At 33.3% G+C, this 24,640-nt stretch overlaps 2 protein-coding genes and 1 long non-coding RNA gene across 13 annotated transcripts in view; 2 read left to right on the top strand and 1 right to left on the bottom strand.

Moving 5' to 3' along the window:
- On the bottom strand, positions 1-12,225 carry LOC127709806 (uncharacterized). The gene is made up of 3 exons (XR_007985773.1): positions 11,483-12,225; positions 2,076-2,171; positions 1-1,821 (listed from the first exon to the last, which is right to left on the bottom strand). It is a non-coding gene; the product is annotated as an uncharacterized LOC127709806 (long non-coding RNA).
- The window catches only part of LOC127709804 (cytochrome P450 4V2-like), a 27,656-nt gene continuing 6,526 nt past the window's right edge, over positions 3,511-24,640 (top strand). The window contains exons 1-9 of one of the 11 annotated variants that reach the window (XM_052215444.1): positions 3,511-3,706; positions 12,908-13,023; positions 13,980-14,065; positions 18,326-18,516; positions 19,602-19,671; positions 22,600-22,726; positions 23,157-23,369; positions 23,728-23,830; positions 24,424-24,491. In XM_052215444.1, coding sequence (XP_052071404.1) covers positions 3,547-3,706; positions 12,908-13,023; positions 13,980-14,065; positions 18,326-18,516; positions 19,602-19,671; positions 22,600-22,726; positions 23,157-23,369; positions 23,728-23,830; positions 24,424-24,491 — 1,134 coding nt within the window. In that variant the 5' untranslated portion in view covers positions 3,511-3,546. The other 10 variants (XM_052215445.1, XM_052215451.1, XM_052215448.1 and 7 more) reach the window with 10 other exon arrangements.
- LOC127709805 (uncharacterized) lies at positions 4,539-6,873 on the top strand. The gene is made up of 2 exons (XM_052215456.1): positions 4,539-5,317; positions 5,887-6,873. Exons 1-2 carry the CDS (start codon positions 5,233-5,235, stop codon positions 6,399-6,401), a joined length of 600 nt encoding a protein of 199 aa, XP_052071416.1. The 5' UTR covers positions 4,539-5,232; the 3' UTR covers positions 6,402-6,873.

The raw sequence follows: 24,640 nt of genomic DNA on the forward strand, positions 1-24,640 counted from the left end.
ATTTTTATACGACCGCAAAAATTAAAAAAATTTTTGTCGTATATTGGTATGACGTTGGCGTCGTCATCGTCGTCGTCGTCGTCGTCTGGCGTCGTCCGGCGTCGTCCGAAGACACATTGGTTTTCGCACTCTAACTTTAGTTTAAGTGAATGGATCTCCATGAAATTTTACCATAAGGTTCAATACCATGAACGGAAGGCTGGGATTGATTTTGGGGGTTATGGTACCAACAGTTAAGGAATTAGGGGCCAAAAAGGGGCCAAAAATAAGCATTTTGTAACTTTCAGACAATAACTTGTGTGTAAGTGTATGGATCTCTCTGACATTGTACCACAAGGTTCCATATCACAAAGGGAAGGCTGTAATTGATTTTGGGGGTAATTGCCTCAAAATTTTAGGAATAAGGGGCCAAAAAAGGGGCAAAAAACAAGCATTTTTCTAGTTTCATGACAATAACTTGTGTGTAAGTGTTTGGATATTTCTGAAATTGTACTACAAGGTTTCATATCACAAAGGGAAAGGTGGAATTGAGTTCGGGGGTAATTGCCTGAAATGTTTAGGAATTGGGGGCCAAAAAGGGACCAAAAATAAGCATTTTTCTAGTTTCAAGACAATAACTTGTGTTCAAGTGTATGGATCTCTCTGAAATTGTACTGCAAGGTACCATACCACAAAGGGAAGGCTGGGATTGAGTTTGGGGGTGATGAATCATAAGGGGGTTCAAAAAATTTGGGGGGGGGGATTTTTTTTTCTTTTTTTCCTTTTTTTTTTTCTTTTAAAATTTTCCATTTTAAGTTGGTTATTTCTGATTTATATTTAAAAGCAAATAATAATGATATTGTAGCAGATACACACCAAACAGGATGTGTAAATTTTTATATAATAAGTATTGTGCAATAGCAAGAAATTTTCAATTGCACAGTATTGCACAATAGCAAGAAATCTTCAATTGCACAGTATTGCGCAATAGCAAGAAATCTTCAATTGCACAGTATTGTGCAATAGCAAGAAATATCCAATAGCACAATATTGCGCAATAGCAAGAAATTGTCAATTGTACAGTATTGCGCAATAGCAAGAAATATTCAATTGCACAGTATTGTGCAAAAGAAGATACTTCTTATAAATTGCTTATTTCTTGATCAATTTCAATGGGGTTTTATTCTTGAATTCTTTGGGTTCTTTAATATGCTGAATATAACCGTGTATTAAGTTTTTGGATTTTGGGCCCCGTTTTTAAATTGGTCCACATTGAGGTCCAAAGGGTCCAAAATTTAACTTTGTTTGATTTCATCAAAAATTGAATTATTGGGGTTCTTTGATATGCCGAATCTAACCGTGTATTTAGATTCTTAATTTTTGGTTCCGTTTTCAAATTGGTCTACATTAAGTTCCAAAGGGTCCAAAATTAAACTTAGTTTGATTTTAACAAAAATTGAATTCTTGGGGTTCTTTGATATGCTGAATCTAAACATGTATTTAGATTTTTGATTATGGGCCCAGTTTTCAAGTTGGTCCAAATCGGGGTCCAAAATTAAACTTTGTTTGATTTCAACAAAAATTGAATATATGGGGTTCTTTGATATGCTGAATCTAACCATGTATTTAGATTTTTGGGCCCCGTTATCAACTTTGTCCACATTGAGGTCAAAAGGGTCCAAAATTAAACTTTGTTTGATTTCATCAAAAATTGAATTCTTGGGGTTCTTTGATATGCTGAATCTAACCATGTATTTAGATTTTGGATATTGGACCATAATATGTGAATGTCCAATTTAAAATTTTTAAGTTCTTAGACCACATTCATTCTGTGTCAGAAACCTATGCTGTGTCAAATATTTAATCACAATCCAAATTCAGAGCTGTATCAAGCTTGAATGTTGTGTCCATACTTGCCCCAACTGTTCAGGGTTCAACCTCTGCGGTCGTATCAAGCTGCGCCCTGCGGAGCATTTTATTAATATTGGATATGCTGAATCTAATAGTGTATTTAGAATTTGGATAATGGACCATAATAGGTAATATCCAATTTCAAATTTTCAGTTCTTTGACCACATTCATTCTGTGGCAGAAACCTATGCTGTGTCAAATATTTAATTACAATCCAAATTCAGAGCTGTATCAAGCTTGAATGTAGGGTCCATACTTGCCCCAACTGTTCCGGGTTTGACCTCTGCAGACGTATCTAGCTGCACCCAGCGGAGTACTTTATTTAGAATTGTTGTAACAGAACTGAAAGTAATTTTCCCAAAACTATGGCGACAATTTGGGAAATAACTAGAGGACATTTTTAGATTTTTCCTAGAGTAACATGTATTTTTTATGCATTTTATTTTAAAGACAACTCATATATAAAGATATTTAAAATATTATTCTACCAGAACCTTTAACCTAAATAAAATTCTGCAAATTTACACAATTTTTTTGGCATATAATACAAAATTCATCAATATTTTGAAAAGAAACAATATTTCTGACATGTAATTATAATTTTTGCATAAAGTAAGTTAATCAGACTAACTGCTTCAACATTCAGGTGAGGATTCAGGATTTTGAAAAGTGGGGCGGGGCTGGCAAGTGTTTGAAGTGATACTTGTATAAATTGCACCACTTAATAGAGAATAATTGGCAAAAAATAATAAATGGAGATAAATGGCCTAAAAAATTAAAGAACACAGAAATGAAGATCCCCCTCCAGACCCTCATACATTGATATTGATAGTACAAAATTTAACATTTATAAATTTATTTTTTATCAATACTATCAGAAGTCCATATTAGTAGTAATGGACTTCTGATACTGTCTCTATTGTTATTATTATATATATATTTATTCAAGATAAAAAGGCATGAATTTGACATACAAAATATTACAAAGACACAGATATAGCACTAGACATAGTTTATAGACACTAAAATGATATACATGTTTACTAAAAATTTTAATTTAAAAAAAAATAAAATTATGAAAATTTTCATGATGTTTTGATAATATGAATAGACTAGATTTAATAATGAGTGAAATTTAAATTGACTAGATTTTCACTGTAGCCTAATATCTTAGGATGACCCACAAAAGTTATTAAAACTTATTTCCAGTGGGGTGGCCTTTTATAACGAGACTTCCAGTTTACACCAAGGGTTGACACATAGAAAATACAAGCACAAATCATTTAGAATTTATCACAGATATATGGTCAAAGCCCCAGTATAATTAATAAAACACAAATTCACTATTAAAGATGGATTTAAATTTATCCATCAAAAACTTTTTCACTTGTACTTTAAAATTATATTTTTTAGAGCAACTTTTAATCCTGTCTGGTAACGAATTCCAGTCTTTTATTCCATTATAAAAGAAAGTGGTGGATTCACACCCTTTAATTCCTGGTATATAAAAGTTTTTACTACTAGATCTTATAATGATGATTAATACCTTTGAGCATCGATGGAAGTAATATTGAGTTCAATACTTTGAGATAACCCCCTAATCTGTAAATATTTGTAAGCTAACCATGTGATCTAAGTTTTGTTTACTTGGTCAAAATGGTTGCAGCTCTACTGTTAGTTGGAGTAGCCACAATTGTTTTTGCAGTCATATGGTATATGCAATATGGAAAATTGAGGAAAGAATTGAATAAGTTCCCTGGACCTGCTGCTGTCCCTGTCTTTGGAAATGCCTTAATGTTGAAGACAGATAGAAAAGGTACAGTAAAGGTTAAAATCTAGGACAAGGTGAAAGTTCGTTGTGTGGATCTAATAATGATGTATTTCCCATTTTTCTAACTTTTGGGAAATTGAATATGAAGAGTAACTCCTTGTTTGATTGTTTTTTTTAATAGACAATGCAAGCAACTTAGATAAATAAAGCATCCCCTTTTCTGGAGATTGCACTCTTCATTACAAACAATTTTGTTTTAGAAATTTATGGTCAGATCATATGTTTTGTACGTCATATAAATTCGTACTATGCATGCTTTTTCAATGGAAATTGTGACGTCACAATGCGTTCTTAATAGCACGAAAACCCATAAGATGAGGATATCCTATATTTCTATTTGAGACCATGATTTTTTTAGCTGATTCTGAACTGCTGGATTTTCTAATATTGATCATAGATTGAGTTCAAACTGAATGCTAGTCGTATTGTAATCTGTAATCTGGTCGTTTCATACATGTTGTATTTATTTCTATGGTTATAAAGTGTGTCTTATTTATATGGTTATAAAGTGTGTCTTATTTATATGGTTATAAAGTGTGTCTTATTTATATGGTTATAAAGTGTGTCTTAAGTTGTGGCTTAATTAAACAGTTAAAGACAATATATATAAATTAATTCACAAGTTTTAATTGTCTCTGGAAATGTATAACTATTTAGAAATGTCTATTTATTGAAGGTAAAAAGAATTTCTTGTAATTTGGTTTTATATTATTTAAATTTTATTAGAGTAGCTTGGGAAATCATACATGGAAAAGTTTGAATTTATCCCTACCCTCTGAAGTTGAAATATTTGTGTAAAGTGTTAAAACAACATTTTTAAAGGCAGTGCTTTAATGCCTTTCTAGTTGCCGGGTTAATCCTTCCTTCCGCGATATCCAACTTATCTACGTGGGGGGTCATTAGACTCCAAGTAGATCCGGAAATGTTGAATTCTCTCCTCTTCTTATTGCGATATAAAATGTGTTTTGTTTCATTTCATTTACATTGGGAAATAGAGAAACGATCATTGTGTTTTGTTAGTTTTAAAAACTTTTGATATATTAGTATTTTGCATTATAAGCAGTCAACCGATTGACAAACTAGAATTATTTGAATTCCGTGTGGAAAGAGCTCGGGTTAATTTCGAGTGTTATCTGCAATCTAGATGTTTATAAATCATTTCAGTCGTTGATATAATAATTAAAGGTCGACTGAACATGAATTATATTATACAATTTAAAGCGCATTTCTGTTTATGCACGTGAACCCGTCTAACGTTATTTTCGCAGTTATATAAAGTAGCAAATTATCGTTCCTGAATAGGTGGCGCCGTGGTAGCGGATCCTGTTCCTCTTCTTCCGGTTTCTACACTGTGCAACTATTTCAGTTATATTTTTAATTAACGATGCCAAGTACTTGTTGTTGTGTACCTGGATGTCATTTAAGAGGAGGACATGCATTTCCAAATGACTTAAAAAGAAGGAAAAGTTGGATCAACGCCATGGCCCATACGCAGATTGGACGAGAACACGATGATATCGTGGAGTCCATCTCAATCAGCTGTTGTTTGCAAGGCACGTTTTACTGAAAAAGACTACGTGCAGGAAACTATTCATGGTAAAACTCTATTTTCTTTGTGAAATATATAGTTATATATGTAATCTCCATGCGAATAAACCAAAGTCTGTTTACAACCGCAATTATCGTTTTAGAGTAAAAGGGGGTGGGTAATTCAAGACGTCATAATTTTTTGGATTACGATTCAATGTGATCTGTTTGAGATTTTTTGGTGATTGCTACAATTATAATGATTTCTTACAAGAGGTATATCATACTGAGAATTATTTTAGCAGTAATTATGCTAATGTAGTAATGACAGAAATGCATAAGCTATGCCTCATAGACTTTCTTGAAAAATATCAATGACAATGTTAACAGGAACAAAACAATGACATGCTCTCATCTATATTATAGTTATTTAGGTACAAACAATGTACGTTTGTTGCATAAGTCTCTCATTGTTTGTCCTTTGGATTTACATAACATACATTGAATCAGGCAAACATAGTTTTATCCAGATTGTAATGAATAAATCTAGTTAATATTTCGCCAGGTAGTACAAAGTATACATTGCTAATGGAAGTTCATATATTATAAAAAAACTAATGTTTTATAACCTTTTTCAGGGCGCAAACCCACCATACAGAGACTTAAGTCTACTGCAATTCCCAGCCTATTTTCCTGGACCAAGCAAGAGACTGAATCGTCCGCAAAAAGAAAAATCAGGGCAGTTTCCTGTGAAAACAAAAGAACTAAACTTGATGAATATTGTAGTAGAAATCTAGAGGAAAGTTTTGATTTTAAAGTTGGTTTTCCTGAAGAAGTCATTCATACTGCAGAAAGGATTTATGACTGTCCACCACCAACTGCCGAGCTAATGTTGAGCTTCACAGATGGAATTACGCAAACACCATCAATGCCTATGTTTTCCGCAGAGAATTTTGAAATGAAGACACTTGACACAGCCATGCATTTTTATACCGGTTTAGAGTTGTATACTAAATTTTTATTGGTTTTGACCACACTTGGTCCAGCAGCACATTGTTTGAGATACATATATTTTCAAATTGATAGGGTGTCAGTTGAAAATCAGTTTTTTTATGACTTTGATGAAATTGAGGCATCATACAACCAACTTTGAACTGTCTAGATTCTAGATTGAATCTAGTGTTAAGAATATTGTGTATACATGGATTGTTTTTATGTCTAAACAGTGGTGTGAGGCTAACACTTGGCCATCTAGTGGTTTAGTCAGGTATTTTTCACCATCCAACTTCAAATTAAAGTTTCCTACGACTTGGATTATTATTGACAGCACAGAATATCCCGTGATAAAACCTAAAGCTCCTAGAGCTCAGGCAACCTTTTCATCAAATAAAAACAGAAACACTGAAAATTCTTGAATGTTGGACACCTGGTGGTTTAGTCAACTATGTCTCTATGTCACATAGAGCGAATAATTGGACTTGGCAAAACATACAAAATTCTAATAAATCCTATGAATGGAACTGAAACAAAACTTTCATCTGAAATAACATTTAGTTGTTTTATGTTGTGTAATTTTAGAACTTGTATTGTGCCAAAGGATGCATAAATAAAAGTGACGCAATGAATTTTGTTCTGATATATATATATTTACAATTACATGCACATGTAAATTGTAATGCATATAAAAATAAGGAGATGTGGTATGATATTCAGTGAGTTTATCAAACTAAAGTGCATAAGAAATGGGTTTAAGCAGTTACAGGTGTTACTGTCACTGTACAATCTCCAACAATGAGAAAAACTCGTACCCTGTAAAAAATTTCAGAGATCTTACAACTAAGTTTTGTTGTCTCACCTTGACTTTGGTGAATTTTTTATATCTGTTGATGTAAATATAAAAAAGAAGATGTGGTATGATTGCCAATGAGACAACTCTCCACACATGCACAAGAGACCAAATGACACAGAAATTAACAGCTATAGGTCACAGTACGGCCTTCAACAATGAGCAAAGCCCATACTGCACAGTCAGCTATAAAAGGCCCAGAAATGACAATGTAAAACAATTCAAACAAGAAAACTAACGGCCTATTTTATGTAAAAAAATGAACAAATATAACAAATATGCAACACATAAACAAACGACAACCACTGAATTACACTTTTATAGGCTCCTGACTTGGGACAGGCACATACATGTACATACAGAATGTGGCGGGCTTAAACATGTTAGCGGGATCCCAACCCTCCCCCTAACCTGGGACAGTGGTGTAACAGTACAATATAAGAAAGAACTATAAAAATCAGTTGAAAGAGGCTAAACTCATCAGATGGATAAATACAAATACAAGTGGACGTGGTCGGGTAGTTGTACATTCAAACAACAAAAAGACACTAAGTACAAATCTGAGAGTACTCGCAGTTACTAACAGCTAGTTCAAAGCCACTAACAACTGATAAAAAAATCTTGCATCTAAGACTAAATTATCAATCCGTAAGCTCCCTTTAGAATTTTATAAATTTTAGATTTTACATTTCTGAGTTATGGGGTTTTATTCATTAAAAAAGGGGGGATTTTCCAGTTTTTGGACAACAACTCAAAAATGCTTTAAGCAGTTCACATGAAACTTTGGTGAATTATTTATAGCTATTGATGTAATCTCCCTATTGATTTTTCATAAATTTCAAATATGACATTGAGAAGAAATTGAACTTTATTTGTTTATAGTCTGGCAACAGATTTATTAAGTATTGCACAACAGCACAGTGTATTGCACAACAGCAAGAAATCTTTAATTGAATATAAATTCAATTCATATAACCGATTTCAAGTTTATTGACTACATTTATTCAGAAACTATAATATGTCAAATATTTAATTACAATCCAAATTCAGACCTGTATCGAGCTTGAATATTGTGTCCATTTTTGCCCCAGCTGTTCAGGGTAGTACCTCTGCGGGTGTATCCAGCTGCGCTCAGCGAATCAGTTTATTTCTTAATTAAGAACTCCTTTTTATACGACCGCAAAAAAATTTTTGTGGTCGTATATTGGTATGACGTTGGCGTCATCGTCGTCCGGCGTCGTCGTCCAAAGACACATTAGTTTTCGCACTCTAACTTTAGTTTAAGTGAATGGATCTCAATGAAATTTTAAAATAAGGTTCAATACCACAAAAGGAAAGTGGGGATTGATTTTGGGGGTTATGGTACCAACAGTTAAGGAATTAGGGGCCAAAAATAAGCATTTTTGTAACTTCCAGACATAACTTGTGTGTAAGTGTATGGATCTCTCTGACATTGTACCACAAGGTTCCATATCACAAAGGGAATGCTGGGATTGATATTTGGGGGTAATTGCCTACCCGGACCTAATAGGGTAGAAAAAGTTGACCAATCTTAATGAAACTTGGTATGACCAAAGCTTAATAAATTATAAGACTGCTTACAAAGTTTCATGGCAATAGGATTTATATTATAAACAATATGACTAATTCTATATTCAACTTTGCGTGTTAAATTTAGACGTTAAAATTGAAAATTTTCAACTATCAACATTTGGGGCTTAAAAAATTAAAATATTGCAAAAAAATACTTTTGAAATGCCTTAATATATAATATATTATGTATTGAAAGCAATAGAGTACTCATTTGATTTATCAGACTTATCATAATTATTAAAAAGTCAAATTTATATGAGCCTGTGGCTAAAAATGGAGGTTTTCCAATGAAGGGGGGCCTTACATGAAGATGTGATATTTTCCAGCAATTTTAAATTTGTAAAGCTTTTTGGTTATAAATAATCCTTACATATGTATTTAATGTACTTTAAATGGAAAGAAAACTTACAAATAACATATCACATTAGTTTAAAAGGGTCTTAGGCCAAGTAAGACTGAAAATAATTTAGGGTCAATTTAAGCCGTATCACATATTTACATTTAAAAATGCATATTGAAGCTATAGGAAATAAAATTTTGTGTCTTTTCTATCATTTCTATACTCAGGTGACATGATACAATAAATCTGAGCACAAAAAGACTCTTGCATTCAACTTTTTTTGCAGACAGTATGGTCTGATACAAAGATTTTTCACTTTTTAGTGAAAAACATGCATGCAATTTTAGTCTCAACAGGCTTATATTTGAACCACTTGCTATCCTACAGAAGAAAAGAAAGATATTATGTGACATAAAACAGGTACAAAAGACATTGTTAAGTGCTTTTTATACAAATTTAGTGAGGTCTTTATAATGGACTTCAACTTTTATGTTCCAAGCTCCTCACATTTAACTTGATCCAAACAGGGCGTTAGACGAGGATCATATATACATTTTGCACATATTGTCCGAGATAATCTTCTTTTCTGTAGATTCAGAGTTCACAAATGAGTAATACAACTGGATTGAAGCATAGAAACACAAATATTGACACATAAAAACCTGTCAGATAGAAAGTCAGAATGCCACTTATGCATCAAAATTGAAAAAGCTATGAAATGCTTATTTTGACCATAAAATGCCAAAATTGGTCATTTTTGCAGAAATTCTATCAAATAAAAGTTTAAATCCTTTAGTTTTATGCTATTTGATAAATTGACACCATCAAATCATTCAGGGAAGTTGCCAAAGTACAGATTCTATATTTCCTGATTTCACCTCTTAGGTCCGAGTACACAGTTATTTCGTAGTGCATTTCTTTTAGACAATAAATGAAAATTAAAAAAATCCCACCTGCGCTTTCTCAATAATATTTTTACAGTGTGTTGTACTACTTTTGGGACAAATTATATCAAAATTATAGAAAACTTCATCGGCTCTAACTCAAAATATGGACAATTTCATGTTAAGGGGGTCTTCAAATCTTTTGACAGCTTCCGAAGTGCTAATTTTTAACATTTTTCAGCTGGACCAAATCACTACTTTACTTTAAAATTCATGACCCAAATTTTTTTACAGTGTCATTTCACCCCCCTACTTACTATTTGAGTCATAAAACATGGAGAAATAAATTTGGAAGGGGTATAAAAAAAATCGACAAGTAACACACTGTCCACACTAGGGACTATATTCGTGGACAACGAAAATCAAAGGACGATAACTGTGTACCCGGACCATATAACAAAGGGAATGCTGGGATTGAATTTGGGGGTAATTGCCTCCAAATTTTAGGAATTAGGGGCCAAAAAGGGGCAAAAAAACAAGCATTTTTCTAGTTTCATGGCAATAACTTGTGTGTAAGTGTATGGATCTTTATGAAATTGTACTACAAGGTTCCATATCACAAAGGGAAAGCTGGAATTGAGTTTGGGGGTAATTGCCCAAAAAGTTTAGGAACAAGGGGCCAAAAATAAGCATTTTCCTAGTTTCCAGACAATAACTTGTGTTCAAGTGTATGGATCTCTCTGAAATTGTACTGCAAGGTACCATACCACAAAGGGAATGCTGGGATTGATTTTGGGGGTAATTGCCTCCAAATTTTAGGAATTAGGGGCCAAAAAAGGGCAAAAAACAAGCATTTTTCTAGTTTCATGACAATAACTTGTGTGTAAGTCTATGGATCTCTCTAACATTGTATCACATGGTTCCATATCACAAAGGGAATGCTGGGATTGATTTTTGGGGTAATTGCCTCCAAATTTTAGGAATTAGGGGCCAAAAAGGGGCAAAAAACAAGCATTTTTCTAGTTTCATGGCAATAACTTGTGTGTAAGTGTATGGATCTTTATGAAATTGTACTACAAGGTTCCATATCACAAAGGGAAAGCTGGGTTTGAGTTTGGGGGTAATTGCCCTAAACGTTTAGGAATTTGGGATCAAAAAGGGGCCAAAAAACAAGCATTTTTCTAGTTTCCAGACAATACATGTAACATGTGTTCAAGTGTATGGATCTCTCTGAAATTGTACTGCAAGGTACCATACCACAAAGGGAAGGCTGGGATTGAGTTTTGGGGTGATGAATCATAAGGGGGTTCAAAAAATTAGGGGGGGATTCTTTTTCCTTTTTTTTCTTTAAAATTTTCCATTTTAAATTGGTTATTTCTGATTTATATATAAAAGCAAATAATAATGATATGGTTTGAATAGGTAAATTAAATTTTTTTAAGTATCTTAGACCACTTTCATTCTGTGTCAGAAACCTATGCTGTGTCAAATATTTAATTACAATCCAAATTCAGTGCTGAATCAAGCTTGAATGTTGTGTTCATACTTGCCCCAACTGTTCAGGGTTCGACCTCTGCGGTCGTATCAAGCTGCGCCCCAGCGGAGCATTTTATTTCATTCATAAATTACTTTATGCTTGGAAATATAATTTTGCTTGGAGTTGAAAGAGTTGACATGTTGCAATGTACATTTACTCTACATAGTTCTATGGTACCAAATCAAAAGTTTATATAAAGAAAGAAGTCAAAGGTTTCCCATCATAGTTTAGTTACATACATTTTTTTTGTACCTGAGGTCGTTGAATATAGATCATTATATAAATAAGGAAATGTGTTATGATTGCCAATGAAAAAACTAAGGATTTTCTTATCCAAGGAATAGATTTCCTTAGCCGTATTTGGCACAACTTTTTGGAATTTTGGGTCCTCAATGCTCTTCAACTTTGTACTTGTTTGGCTTTGTTACTATTTTGATCTGAACGTCACTGATGAGTCTTATGTAGACGAAACACACGTCTGGTGTATTAAATTATAATCCTGGTACCTTTGATGACTAATTTGACTATAAACATAGATAAAAAAGGTACAAACTGGACATAATGCACTAGTTCATAAACAAGTGAGAACAATCGCCTTCATATAGTGCTCAGAATATGACATTCATAAAACTTATTCAATATCATTAGAGAACTCTAAATCTTAAATACTGAAAGCCACCTCTGATAAGTACACTGTACTATGCAAGATAATGATATAACTGGATTTAAAATACACACAACCTGTAATTAACTGCCTTTACAGCGCTTTCGTGCTTTGATTAGCTTTTCTCATCACTTGGTGTCCTTAGTCCATCATCAGCTTCGTCATTAACTTTTACAAAATTATTCTCCTCTGAAACTATTGTGCTGATTTGCAACCAAATTTGGCCACAATCATCATTAGGGTATCTAGTTTTAAATAGTGTCCGATGACTCAGCCTGCTGACCAACATGGCTGACATGGCTAAAAATAGACCATAGGGGTAAAACGCAATGTTTGGCTATTTTATTGAAAACTGTTAAAGAAAGAGAAAATCTGATAGGGGCAAACATGTTCAGAATGATGAGATCTACCTAATGTTTGTTAACATCAAAACTGTCAGACATAATTGCCACAATATTTATAAGTCTAAGGGTATCCTCATGCATGTTTTTTTACAGAGCCATTGTATTTGCCTCCAATTAAATGCCTTTTAAATATCCCATTTTGTTCTTGCAACAATTTCAATGTGCACAATAAGGGTGTATCATGTGATCTTAGGGCACCTGCTTATTTTTTTTAAACTTATCTTCCAGAGTTTTATCATCAATTACAACAATGGTGTGAGGATTATAGAGAATCTGGAATTGTCAGACTTTGGTTATTTGAAGGAATTCCATGGATAGGAATTTATAATGCAGAATACTGTGAGGTACATTTGTAATAAGATTCCCAAATAATAGTGTGTATTTCTTTCAGAATTTTATCAACAGTTGCAGACATTTTGTGAAGACTACAGACAAAAAGGAATATTCAGACTTTGGTTGTATGAGGGCTCACCTTTGGTCTTATTTTACAAGCCTGAACTTTGTGAGGTACTGTAAACACAGTGTCATGTACAATGTATGTTCTGTATTGCACCTATAACATATATGTACTTAGATTGATCTTGTGTTTCTATGAAACCCCTCTTGAAACAAAACAAAAAAAGAAATACTCAAAATGTCGGCAACACAAAATTTTCATCAGTTCTCATTACTCCTGTAAAAGGAATTTGGTTGTGTAGTGATTGTTTATGCATTTGAAACTTCTCTTGGAATATTGCATGGATGCAAGTGAAACTTTCAGAGTCTTAACACCTAATGACACTATGTCCCATCTATGTTTTAAAGCCAAGTTAGTTAAGGAGTTTGCTATAGCAAGCACAGACTTTGCTACAATATACATCTATGTATCTTGTTCTAAAACATTGGCGATTCAGTTCAAGATACCTAGTAGCCATTGCTGCAATATTGACATTATTTAAATTCCCAGTTATAAAAATTATTTTATTGTGCCTTAACTAATAAACGTTGCAATTCCCTCAGTCAAAGTTTATCCTAGACAGATTTGGCTGATCTTTTTAAACCCTTTTGTGTTTTATTGGATGAACAAAATTTATGTCAAAAATACACCTGATGAAGGTTATTACAGAAATATGTGTTGTTGCATACAAATAATAAAATTAGAATAGAGAGAGAAAATACATAGGGGGGCAATAAAAAAATCTGATTAAAACAGACATCACAATGACCAAAAAAGAAAAACTACGACATGACAACAACAAAAATCTATGCAGAAATTTAAAGATTAGGCAAAATGAAAAAAACATGGGTGAACTCAGGTGCTTTAGAAGGGTAAGTATTTCCTGCTTCACTTGTGGCACCTGTATATTTATCATATGTCATCACTGGTTTACCTGTGCTAACATGGACTACAATGTTAGATTGTGAAAGAAAAAAATGATAAAAGGCTCTATCTTATCTGTAGAATAGTATAACTTAAATTTTAGATATTATTGAACAGTAGTAAACATATAGACAAGGCACAAGAATACAGATTTCTTCATCCTTGGTTAGGAACAGGCTTATTAACCAGGTAAGTTATATAGACAAGGCACATGAATACAGATTCCTTCATCCTTGGTTAGGAACAGGCTTATTAACAAGGTAAGTTATATAGACAAGGCACAGGAATACAGATTCCTTCATCCTTGGTTAGGAACAGGCTTATTAACCAGGTAAGCTATATAGACAGGCACAAGAATACAGATTCCTTCATCCTTGGTTAGGAACAGGCTTATTAACAAGGTAAGTTATATAGACAAGGCACAGGAATACAGATTCCTTCATCCTTGGTTAGGAACAGGCTTATTAACCAGGTAAGCTATATAGACAGGCACAAGAATACAGATTCCTTCATCCTTGGTTAGGAACAGGCTTATTAACAAGGTAAGTTATATAGACAAGGCACAGGAATACAGATTCCTTCATCCTTGGTTAGGAACAGGCTTATTAACCAGGTAAGTTATATAGACAGGCACATGAATACAGATTCCTTCATCCTTGGTTAGGAACAGGCTTATTAACCAGGTAAGCTATATAGACAGGCACAAGAATACAGATTCCTTCATTCTTGGTTAGGAACAGGCTTATTAACCAGGTAAGTTATATAGACAGGCACAAGAATACAGATTCCTTCATCCTTGGTTAGGAACAGGCTTATTAAAAAGGTAAGTTATATAGACAAGGCACAGGAATACAGATTCCTTCATCCTTGGTTAGAAACAGGCTTATTAACAAGGTAAGGGAAATGAAATGGGTAATATATACCTTTAAAGGTGATTAGGAACATGTTTGTGAACAAAGTAAGTTATAGGATATAGGAAATTAGGATGTGGTCTGTTGACATTCTTTTACCCTTTGTGAAAATGCAGATTTGTTAACAAGTTAAGTTATATGAATTAATTCCTTTTCTTTTTTTGGTAAGGAATGTTTGATAAAAATCGAAATGTTCCGTATGTTGAGATCTTTTGTCCATTACACCAAAACTGTCGGATGTCTCTGTACAGGAGTTATTGCCGATTTTTAACAATTTTTTTTTATTTTGTGCCTATTATCTTGAAAACTATAATAGTTAGTAACTTCAAATTGCAAAAATGAGAATTACAAATAAATACACAGGACTGAAATAGTGGGTTGACTCCTTATAGGAGTAAGTGCCCCTTAATGATGATTTTTTTTTGTTTACAAAATTTTAGTTATAATCGTTAAGGAAAAACTTCAATAACTTAAATGATCAACAGGGCAAGATCCACAAATTTGTCAAATGGCAATCTCAGGTCACCTCCTTGCGGGAGTTATTTACTCTGAATGATGATTTTTGCCAATTTTGGCATTTTTGGCGGAATATATAATAAAGAAAAACTGTAAACAGAAAAAATGATCTACAGGACCAGATCAACAATTTTTTTAAAATTGCCGAAATTTACAATCAACTCTTTCTGATGATTTTTACCCAATTTTTGCTTATAATGCAAAAGTTACAAAAGATATAAAAAATTGTAAACATCAAAAATTATAAGCAAGACAATATCTACAAATTGGTCAATACTATTTAAATGTCAGTTGACTCCTTTGTCCTTAAATGACGATTGTTTTACCCTTTTTATGTGTTGGACAAAAACTATAGAAGATAAAAGAGAAACTGTGAACAGCGAAAATTATCAGTAATACAAGATCAACGTAAAAGAGACATTAGTCATGAATAGTATTTTCAAGTATTTAATGTTGGCCAAATAGATCCAGGTAAGCAACACAGGCTCTTTGAAGCCTCTATTTTTAGATCACCTGGCCCGAAGGGCCAAGTGAGCTTTTCTCATCACTTGGTGTCTGTCGTCCGTCGTCGTCGTTAGCTTTTTACAAAAATCTTCTCCTCCGAATCCACTTGGCCAAATTTAACCAAACTTGGCCACAATCATCATTAGGGTATCTAGTTTAAAAAATGTGTGCGATGACCCCGCCAATTTACCAAGATGGCCACCATGGCTAAAAATAGAACATAGGGGTAAAATGTAGATTTTGGCTTATATCTCTGAAACCAAAGCATTTAGAGTAAATCTGACATAAGTAAAACTGATTATCAGGTCAAGATCTATCTGCCCTGAAATTTTCAGACAAATCTGACAACCTGTTGTTGGGTTGCTGCCCCTGAATTGGTGATTTTTAAGGAAATTTTGCAGTTTTTGGTTATTAACAATATTATAGATAGAGATAAACTGTAAACAGCAATAATGTTCAGCAAAGTAAGATCTACAAATAAGTTGTCATGACCAAAATTGTCAGTCGACCTCTTTAGGAGTTATTGCCCTTAATAGTCAATTTTAAACAATTTTTTGTAAATTTTTGTAATCTTTTACAAAAATCTTCTTCTCTGAAACTACTGAGACAAATTTAACCATACTTGGCCATAATCATTATTAGGGTATCTAGTTTAAAAAGTTTGTCCGATGACCCCGCCTTCCAACCATCATGCCCGACTTGGTTAAAAATAGAACATAGGGGTAAAATGCAGTTTTTGGTTTATATCTTTGAAACTAAAGCATTTAGAGCAAATCTGACAGGTGGCAAAAATGTTCATCAGATTTAGATTTATCTGCCCTGAAATTTTCAGACGAATCCGACAGCCCGTTGTTGGGTTGCTGCCCCTGAGTTAGTAATTTTACAAAAATTTTGCAGTTTTTTGTTATTATCTTAGATATTATTATAATATCTAATATCTAATACTATTAATTATGATTTTAACCTTGTTTTACATGATTTCCAAAGCATCAGTAATACAGGTGAGCAACACAGGCTCTTGAGAGCCTCTAGTTTTTTTCAAAAGGCTGGGCATCTTATGTTTTGCAGACAAATAATGACTAGTTTAACATAAACAAGTAGTTGATTTTTCCTCCTGTCTTTTAATGCTTTTTTAGCTCATCTGGCCCAAATGGCCCAGTGAGTTTTTCTCATCACTTGGCGTCTGCTGTCTGTCGTTAACATTAACAAAAATCATCTCCTCTCAAACTGCCTGGCCAAATTTAACCAAACTTTGCAACAATATTAATTGGGGCATCTAGTTTAATAAATGTGTCTGATGACCCTGCCTGCACACCAACAGGGCCAACATGGCTAAAAATAGAACACAGGGATGAAATGCAGGAGGTATTGCTCTTTAATGACGATTTTTACCAATCGTTTGCATTTTTTCCAAATATCTTAAAAACTATCATAGATAAATTGAAACTTTACAAGTCAAAATGATCAACAAGACAAGATCTACAATTAAGTCAACATGGCCGAATTTGTCAGTCGACTTTATTTATAGATGTTATTGCCCTTTAATGAAGATTTTTCTCAATTTTTGTCTCGCCTTGAGGGAGTCAAAAAGCGAGACATAGGTATGCTGTTTCCGGCATCGGCGGCGGCGTCAACAATATATTAGTTTGTGATAAGGTCTAGTTTATGGTGAACCACAAGTGGTAGGTCAATGATATTTTGTATACAGTTGTATAAGCATTAGCACATCTTATTTCCATTGAGATTGTTTGGCTTCGCCCCCTTAGTCATGGTCTATTGACTTTGAAAATTTCGCTTAGTTTATATTTATTAGTTTGTGATTAGATCAGTTTAAGATGAACTGCTAATGTTAAGTCAATGATATTTGGTATGCAAATTTATTGGCATTTGCAAGTCTTATTTCCATGGAGATTATAAAGCCCCACACCTCATCATGGTTCATTGACTCTGAAACTTTTACATAGTTTACAAGTTAATGTTTGTGTTTAGGTTTGTTTAAAGGGAACGACTTATGATAAGTCAATGGTATTTGGTATGCAGTTGTATTAACACTGGCACATCTCATTTCCATGGAGATTGTTCAGCCATGTACCTTCAGTCATGGTTCATGGACTTTGAATATTTGCATAACTTACTTGTTAAAAGTATTGCTATTTTAATTTCAACATTTGCATTATCAAAATTACAAAAAGGCGAGACATATCTCTGTGATAACAGTTTATTTTCATTTTTGTCTATTATCTTGAAAATAAAAATAGATAGAAAGATCTTTAAATAGCAAAATTGGTCAGCAAGATAGAAATTTTAATAGAAAAAATGATCAGCAAGACAAGATCTACAAATAAGCCATCATGGCTGAAATCTCCCATCTACTTGTTATTGGAATTATTACCCTTTCATGATGATTTTTACTGAACAGTGGCCATTGTTGAAGATGCAGGTGAGCAACACAGGCTCTTTAGAGCCTCTAGTTTTAGTGTTGTGGACCAATATGAATTTGCTTTCTTACATATTTCAGTACTGGTACAAAATGGAAGACAAGAAGAAGAATGCTGACACCAACTTTCCACTTTAAGATTCTTAATGATTTTATGGGTGTATTTAATGATCAAATTGATGTAATGATGAATAAACTGGAAGGAAAATGGAAGAATGGAACTTTTAATATCTTCAATGATATAACTTTGTGCGCCCTAGATATTATATGTGGTAGGTTTAATCACTCCGTTGTTTTTGCATTAAATAGCCTTTTTATTATCCTGAGAAAACACTTATTGAATAAAATAATGTAACTGTTCTATTAACATGATGTCCATCATTATAAAATCACTGCTCTTTTCGGTTGGTAATGAATCTTTTTTACTTTTAGTCTGTTTAAAGATTTAGATACTGTTTACTGTGCCCCAACAACAAAGTGGCCAAGGTTTATAGTTATAACTGGCCATGTCCCTCATTCCTTCATTTTTGTCTGGGTTTTTTTTCGCTCCTTGGACTAGCCGACTTAAAAAATTTCATGAAAATTGAAATCTTCTAGATTTTATTATTGTTAAACTTGTAGATTTTCAGCTGCTTTTTGTAAAATAGTGTGTAATGGGTATCTATAGATAGAGTTTGTGTTTTGTTCCGTTTGACAATTTTTGGCAGAATTACAGCCGACTTTTTATGATAAAACTGAGGGCAGGGGCATTACTGTCAATGAATTTAAAAGCTTTGACTACTTTTTATCAAGATCAAAGAGCTAAAAGTTTTAAATCAAAATAGTACAGAAAAAAATTATGGCAATTTTCTCCTCTGAAATGAAGAAATGGACAATCTTTTTGATAATTTAGACAAAATATCTTTTGAGACCCAATTCTAAGAAATATTTAAAATTTTATCAAATTGACATAAAGCTTGATGGGATAACTCATTTTCACCATCTCATTGCAAATCAATTTTGAACAATACTATACTGTAAAAGTATACAAAAGGTTCTTTGTAAGATGTTTTCATTTTATCATGGCTTAGATACCATACATGGCCCATACATACTTTAACACAATAAGTATATATATTTATGTATTAGAATGATGTCATACTCATTCTTTATGATTGCCATTTCTCATCCAAATGAAATTTGGCAGACTTTTTGAAGTCGTGCTCATTATTAACTTAATTTTTATAATGAGGATAATATAACATTCGAGTTGATTCCTACAAACAGAAACCAGAAATGCTTTAGTGCACATTATGTATTTTTTTGTCTTATAGTATCCTTAAATGTTACATTCTTTTGTTTCATTCTATTGTTATAGAGACAGCCATGGGAAGAACAATTAATGCACAGAATGATGATGATTCAGAATATGTCAAAGCTGTTTACAAGTAAGTTCCAAATAAGGTTCAATTCATCTCTTTCTCCCTTTGTATATTGACGAATAAATAAATGTGTCCTTATATGTCAAGGTATAAGGGACTATGTGAGGAAGGTCAGTCGCAGAATGCAAGACATCAGGATGCTTATCAGGAGGCGTCTTAAACTATTTGTATTAAGCTTTACATTGCAAAAGGAAGACCTGAATGCTATAGGTGAACTATATTTGGTGTATCGTAAAATTGTAAGGTGTACATGTCTGTCTCGCAGGTATGATCTGACCTTGACATCATTTTCATGGATCATAGGTCAATGTTAAGTTTCATGGTTTGGTCCGTTTTTCAGGTACTATCAGCAATTAGTCAACTGTATTAAGTAAAAAAAATAAGAATATGAGGTGTGATTGCCAATGAGACATCTATCCACTCTCCAAATGACATAGACGAAAGCAACTATAGATTATAGTATGGCCTTCAATGAGCAAAACCAATACTGTATAGTTAGCTATAAAAGGCCAAAATGTAAAAACAATTCAAACTAGAAAACCAACATCCTGATTTATGTAAGAAACAATAGATTAAAAATGAATTTGAAAAAAAGCAACCAAATACAACCCTTTAATAACACTCTTCTGAATTGGGATAGGCACATGCAGAATGTGGGTAGGTGAAACTTGTTTGCAAGTGCTCAATACTCTATCCAACTGTGGACAGTGATGTAACAGTACAAAATAAGAACAAACTGTAAAAATCAGTTGAAAAAGCTTGACTCAAAAGATCCACACAAAGTATCAATCTACCGGTAAGTTAGTGTATGGAAGGATTGTAAGCTGTACATATTTGTCTAACACGGTTCATCTGACCTTGACCTCTCTTTCATAGTTCATTGGTCAATGTTAAAGTTTTTATGGTTAAGTCTGTTTCTCAAATAAAATAAACAATTTAACTATTTTTATACAACTGCAAAAATTTGTGGTCCTGTAATGGTATGGCGATGTCCTGTCATCCGAAGACATTTGGTGTCCATACAATAACTTTACTATTATAAGTGTATGGATCTCTATGAAATTGTATCACAAGGTTCTATACCATAAAAGGAAAGTTTGGATTGACAGGGGCGTAGTTGGCCTAAAATAAAGTGCAAGCATAAGTCTTGTATCGCCGAGCGGAGCGAGGCGAAAAATATTTTGGGACCTTTTTATGCAGAAAATGATAATTTTTCGGTCATTTTCCAGGTATGCCATGCTTATGAAATTCACATTACTCCTTATTAACATGGTTGTTTTCAAATATAAAATAAATTTTATAAAACGGGAAGATCAGTCGACAAGTCAACCGAAGCGTTTATCAATAGAAGGGCAATCAATGGACACATGACCAACCCGGGAACAGATAAGACACAAAAGAACAAACAAAAACATTCAATATTGAAAACTAAATACAGATAAAAAAAACACGAACCCCGAAAAAAAATGTGGCGACCTCCAGTGCTCCGGAAGGGTAAGCAGGTCCTGCTTCTTGCAAGACACCCGACCGTAGCGTTTCTCACTAAGGTCATTTTCGAATCAAAGGAGCCTGAGGTTTCTACGACAACGGTAGAAGGTCACTTGGGACACAGATACCCAAGGTGAATTAATAGTCTTTTGGACGAACGGACAATGGGAATACGAAATCAAACGGCGACATTTAAGTCTTGACTTATAAGTGAGGGATATAAATCTTAGATGTTTTCAAGGTTATTGTATTGAGCCTGTATTATTAAATGTTAATACTCATGTAAGACTTAAAGTAAAGTTAATATCCAAAGTCCATATATCTATTTTTTGCCAAGGCAAAAGATCGCAGAACTCTCTCGGTGTCGATATTCATTTCTCTGTGAACATGTATGAGCGCCAACGAAGATAGTCTGTCCTATACCATGGTTGAACGGGGATAAGTTTTAAGTCGCCGTAATGCACTAAATGACCGTTCAGTAGTTGATGTAGTTACTGGCATTGTAACTAAGATTGACACGATTGCAAACTATTGAAGGATATAGTTTCTTTTTAGTCACTGCTAGAGACGACATCAGAGATTTGGGCTACTCTATAACATCTGGACCCGACCAGCGTCTCTGCCATCTCTTTACCTCAGAGTTGAAGGTTTCTTGATTGTCCGTCAAGTCGTGTCTAAATGTTTCGTATATTTTGTCTATACACTCTGCTGTCAAAGATTCCAAACGTGCAGGTATTTAATTGAAATTAAGGTTCTGGCCTTGAAAACGATCAGAATTATCCAGTAAACGTCCTGTGAGTTCTTCAATGAAATAGTCAAGAAAGGAGAAATACAAGGCTCGCTTCCAATATTGACTTGGAGTGTCAGCTGGATAGTTAGCCCGGTTGACCTGTCTTCCTACTCATTCGTAATTTAATTTCAGAATTATTTTTTTTTGTGAAAAATATGTGCAAGCAAATGATTTTTTGCGTAAAGGCAGCTACGCGCCTGATTGATTTTGCGGGTTATGGCTGTAACCATTTAAGAATTTTGGGTCAAAAAGGGGCCAAGACAATAACGAGTATAAGTGTATGGATTTGTATGAAATTGTACCACAAGATTCCATACTACAAAAGGAAGGTTGCATTGAATTTGGAGGTTATGGCCTAATCTGCTTAGGAATTAGGGGCCAAAAAGGGATAAAAGACAATCAATTTTTAACCGGATTTTTTAAGGAAAAATCGGTTTAATGATTTGGGGATGTACTGCGGGGTTCTTTGGTATGCTTAATCTTATAGTGTATTTAGAATTTTTATGTATCAAGCTTGAAAATAGTGTCCATACTTGCCTCAACTGTTCAGGGTTCAACCTCTGCGGTCTTATCAAGCTGCACCCAGTGGAGAATTTTATTTATGTACAGAATGATTGTATATAAATCAGAGATTAATCTATATTTTTTTATTGCAGAATAACAGAGATTATTTTAACAAGACAGAGATCTCCATGGTTTTGGCCTGATTTTATGTTTAATACAATAGGAGCAGGCAAGGAACATGACAGATTACTTAAAATTTTACATGGTTTCACAGAAAAGGTCAGATTTATTTACTGTAAAAGAGATGAAGAGATATAACCTAAAGTCTGTTAATTTTCTTCATCTGATTGGACTGTTTGTTTCATAAACATGCAATAAAACGAACAGACTTACAGGACAAACAAAATTACCAGGCAGCATGTATTGTTGTATAGTATTTGACAATTCTCAACCTTCTTTATTTGTTCCTTAGTGTCACTAAATATATGTACTCTTAAATTTTCTAATGGATTATACATTGTATATCTTTTCATCTTGTAATTTTTTTGTTTTTTGTTTTCTATATTGAAGTTTCCAAGAGAAAAACGAGTGCATTTGATAATATCTTAAGATTGATATCTAAAGTAAGATTTAGCCACACTTGTAAAAACTAGCTTAATTCTAAAACTATTCATACTTTAATGATGACCTTATAAAAAATTTTGAACAGGTTATAAAAGAAAAAAGTGCAGAATTTTCAAAGAAACAAGCAAATGGGTTGACAATGGAGGATATTCTCAATAACCATGACGATGATGAAACATCATACATTAGTCGTGAGAAACGTTTAGCATTTCTGGACATGCTGCTATGTTCTACAGTACAGGGTGAAAGTTTGTCATTTATGGATATCAGAGAAGAAGTTGATACATTCATGTTTGAGGTAAAAAAAAAAAAGTTGTGCGCTTAGACCTTGAAATTAATTTTAAAATTTTAAAAATTGAAACAGGTCAATAATTTATTGTAAATTATCTATCAGTTGATTCTTGTGGAATAATTGTTAGTTTTTTTTATAACTTGTGCCATTTGCATGCAAACAACAATAAAATTTATATTGCTTTTACCATCTGAATCCTTATCATTTCTCAAAGTTTAATTCACTGGTCAAAGGTAAATAATCAAAAATTGAAAAGAATGTACAATTGGAATTATTTAAAAAAATTAAAGATAAGTCTTTGAAGGATTTGTCTACAATTATTTTGTGTACTGGACTAATATGCATTTTGATTGGTGTATTTCAGGGTCATGACACAACAGCAGCAGCAATGAGTTTTACAATGCATTTGATTGGTGCACATCCTGAAGTACAAGCAAAGGTTCACAAAGAATTAGATGAGGTTTTTGGTATATAAAATTTAACAGTTTATCTAAACAAATTTCTTTTAATTATACAAGTATTTCTGAACCAAATTTTAAAGTTTCAGCATAGTGCTATGAAACAACAAACTCATGCTTAGTCCATTATGTTCTATTTTGGTCACAGTGGCCATGTTAATGGGTTTGTGGGGCCAAAAAAAATATACTAATACTTTATACTAGATATCCTAAGGATCATACAAGTTGGGTGAATGTTGGTTCAGAGGAGATACTTATATGTAAAGAAAATTGGCTTATAACACATTTGTCATCGTTTGTTGTGATGACTTTCGGTTTTACAATTGTGCATTTTCCCGTAAAATGCTTATATTCTTACGTCATCGTTCAATGACGTCGGGTAGCTCATTCATAAAAAAGCATATGACGTGGGAGTATGATTGGAACAGCCCAAACAATATATTCATATTTTACCACGGGTGTGTACTCAAAGCGTTTGAATAACGTCATATTAGAATTTCATATATTTTATGATTTAGTGAGAATATATGTTTGTTATTGGACTTAATTAAAATATGTTCCAGAGTCACATCACAGTGATATTTAAAAAAAATGTTTTATAGGTGACAGCAACAGGAGAGCAACCATGAAAGACTTGAAATCATTGAAGTACTTAGAATGTGTTATAAAGGTAACTATAGTAACTTTACCAAAGTAGTCAAGGTTACTGTGAGGGGTCCACATTTGATCAATGTTTTCTTGTCAATGTCTCACTAGAGGCCACAGCTAATGTAAGGCCACATTTCCTGTGGAATTGTTCTTATTGAGGGTAATTCCTAT

The sequence above is a fragment of the Mytilus californianus genome, unplaced genomic scaffold (genome assembly GCF_021869535.1).
Source record: "Mytilus californianus isolate M0D057914Y unplaced genomic scaffold, xbMytCali1.0.p SCAF_7, whole genome shotgun sequence".
In the NCBI taxonomy this organism is placed as follows: domain Eukaryota; kingdom Metazoa; phylum Mollusca; class Bivalvia; order Mytilida; family Mytilidae; genus Mytilus; species Mytilus californianus.

What these genes read in the sequence shown, in the direction of transcription:
- LOC127709805 (XM_052215456.1), top strand. Translation starts at nt 5,233, where the DNA reads ATGATATCGTGGAGTCCATCTCAATCAGCTGTTGTTTGCAAGGCACGT. An exon ending in CGTGCAGGAAACTATTCATG is followed by an intron (nt 5,318 to 5,886) that starts GTAAAACTCTAT and finishes AACCTTTTTCAG; the next exon opens with GGCGCAAACCCACCATACAG.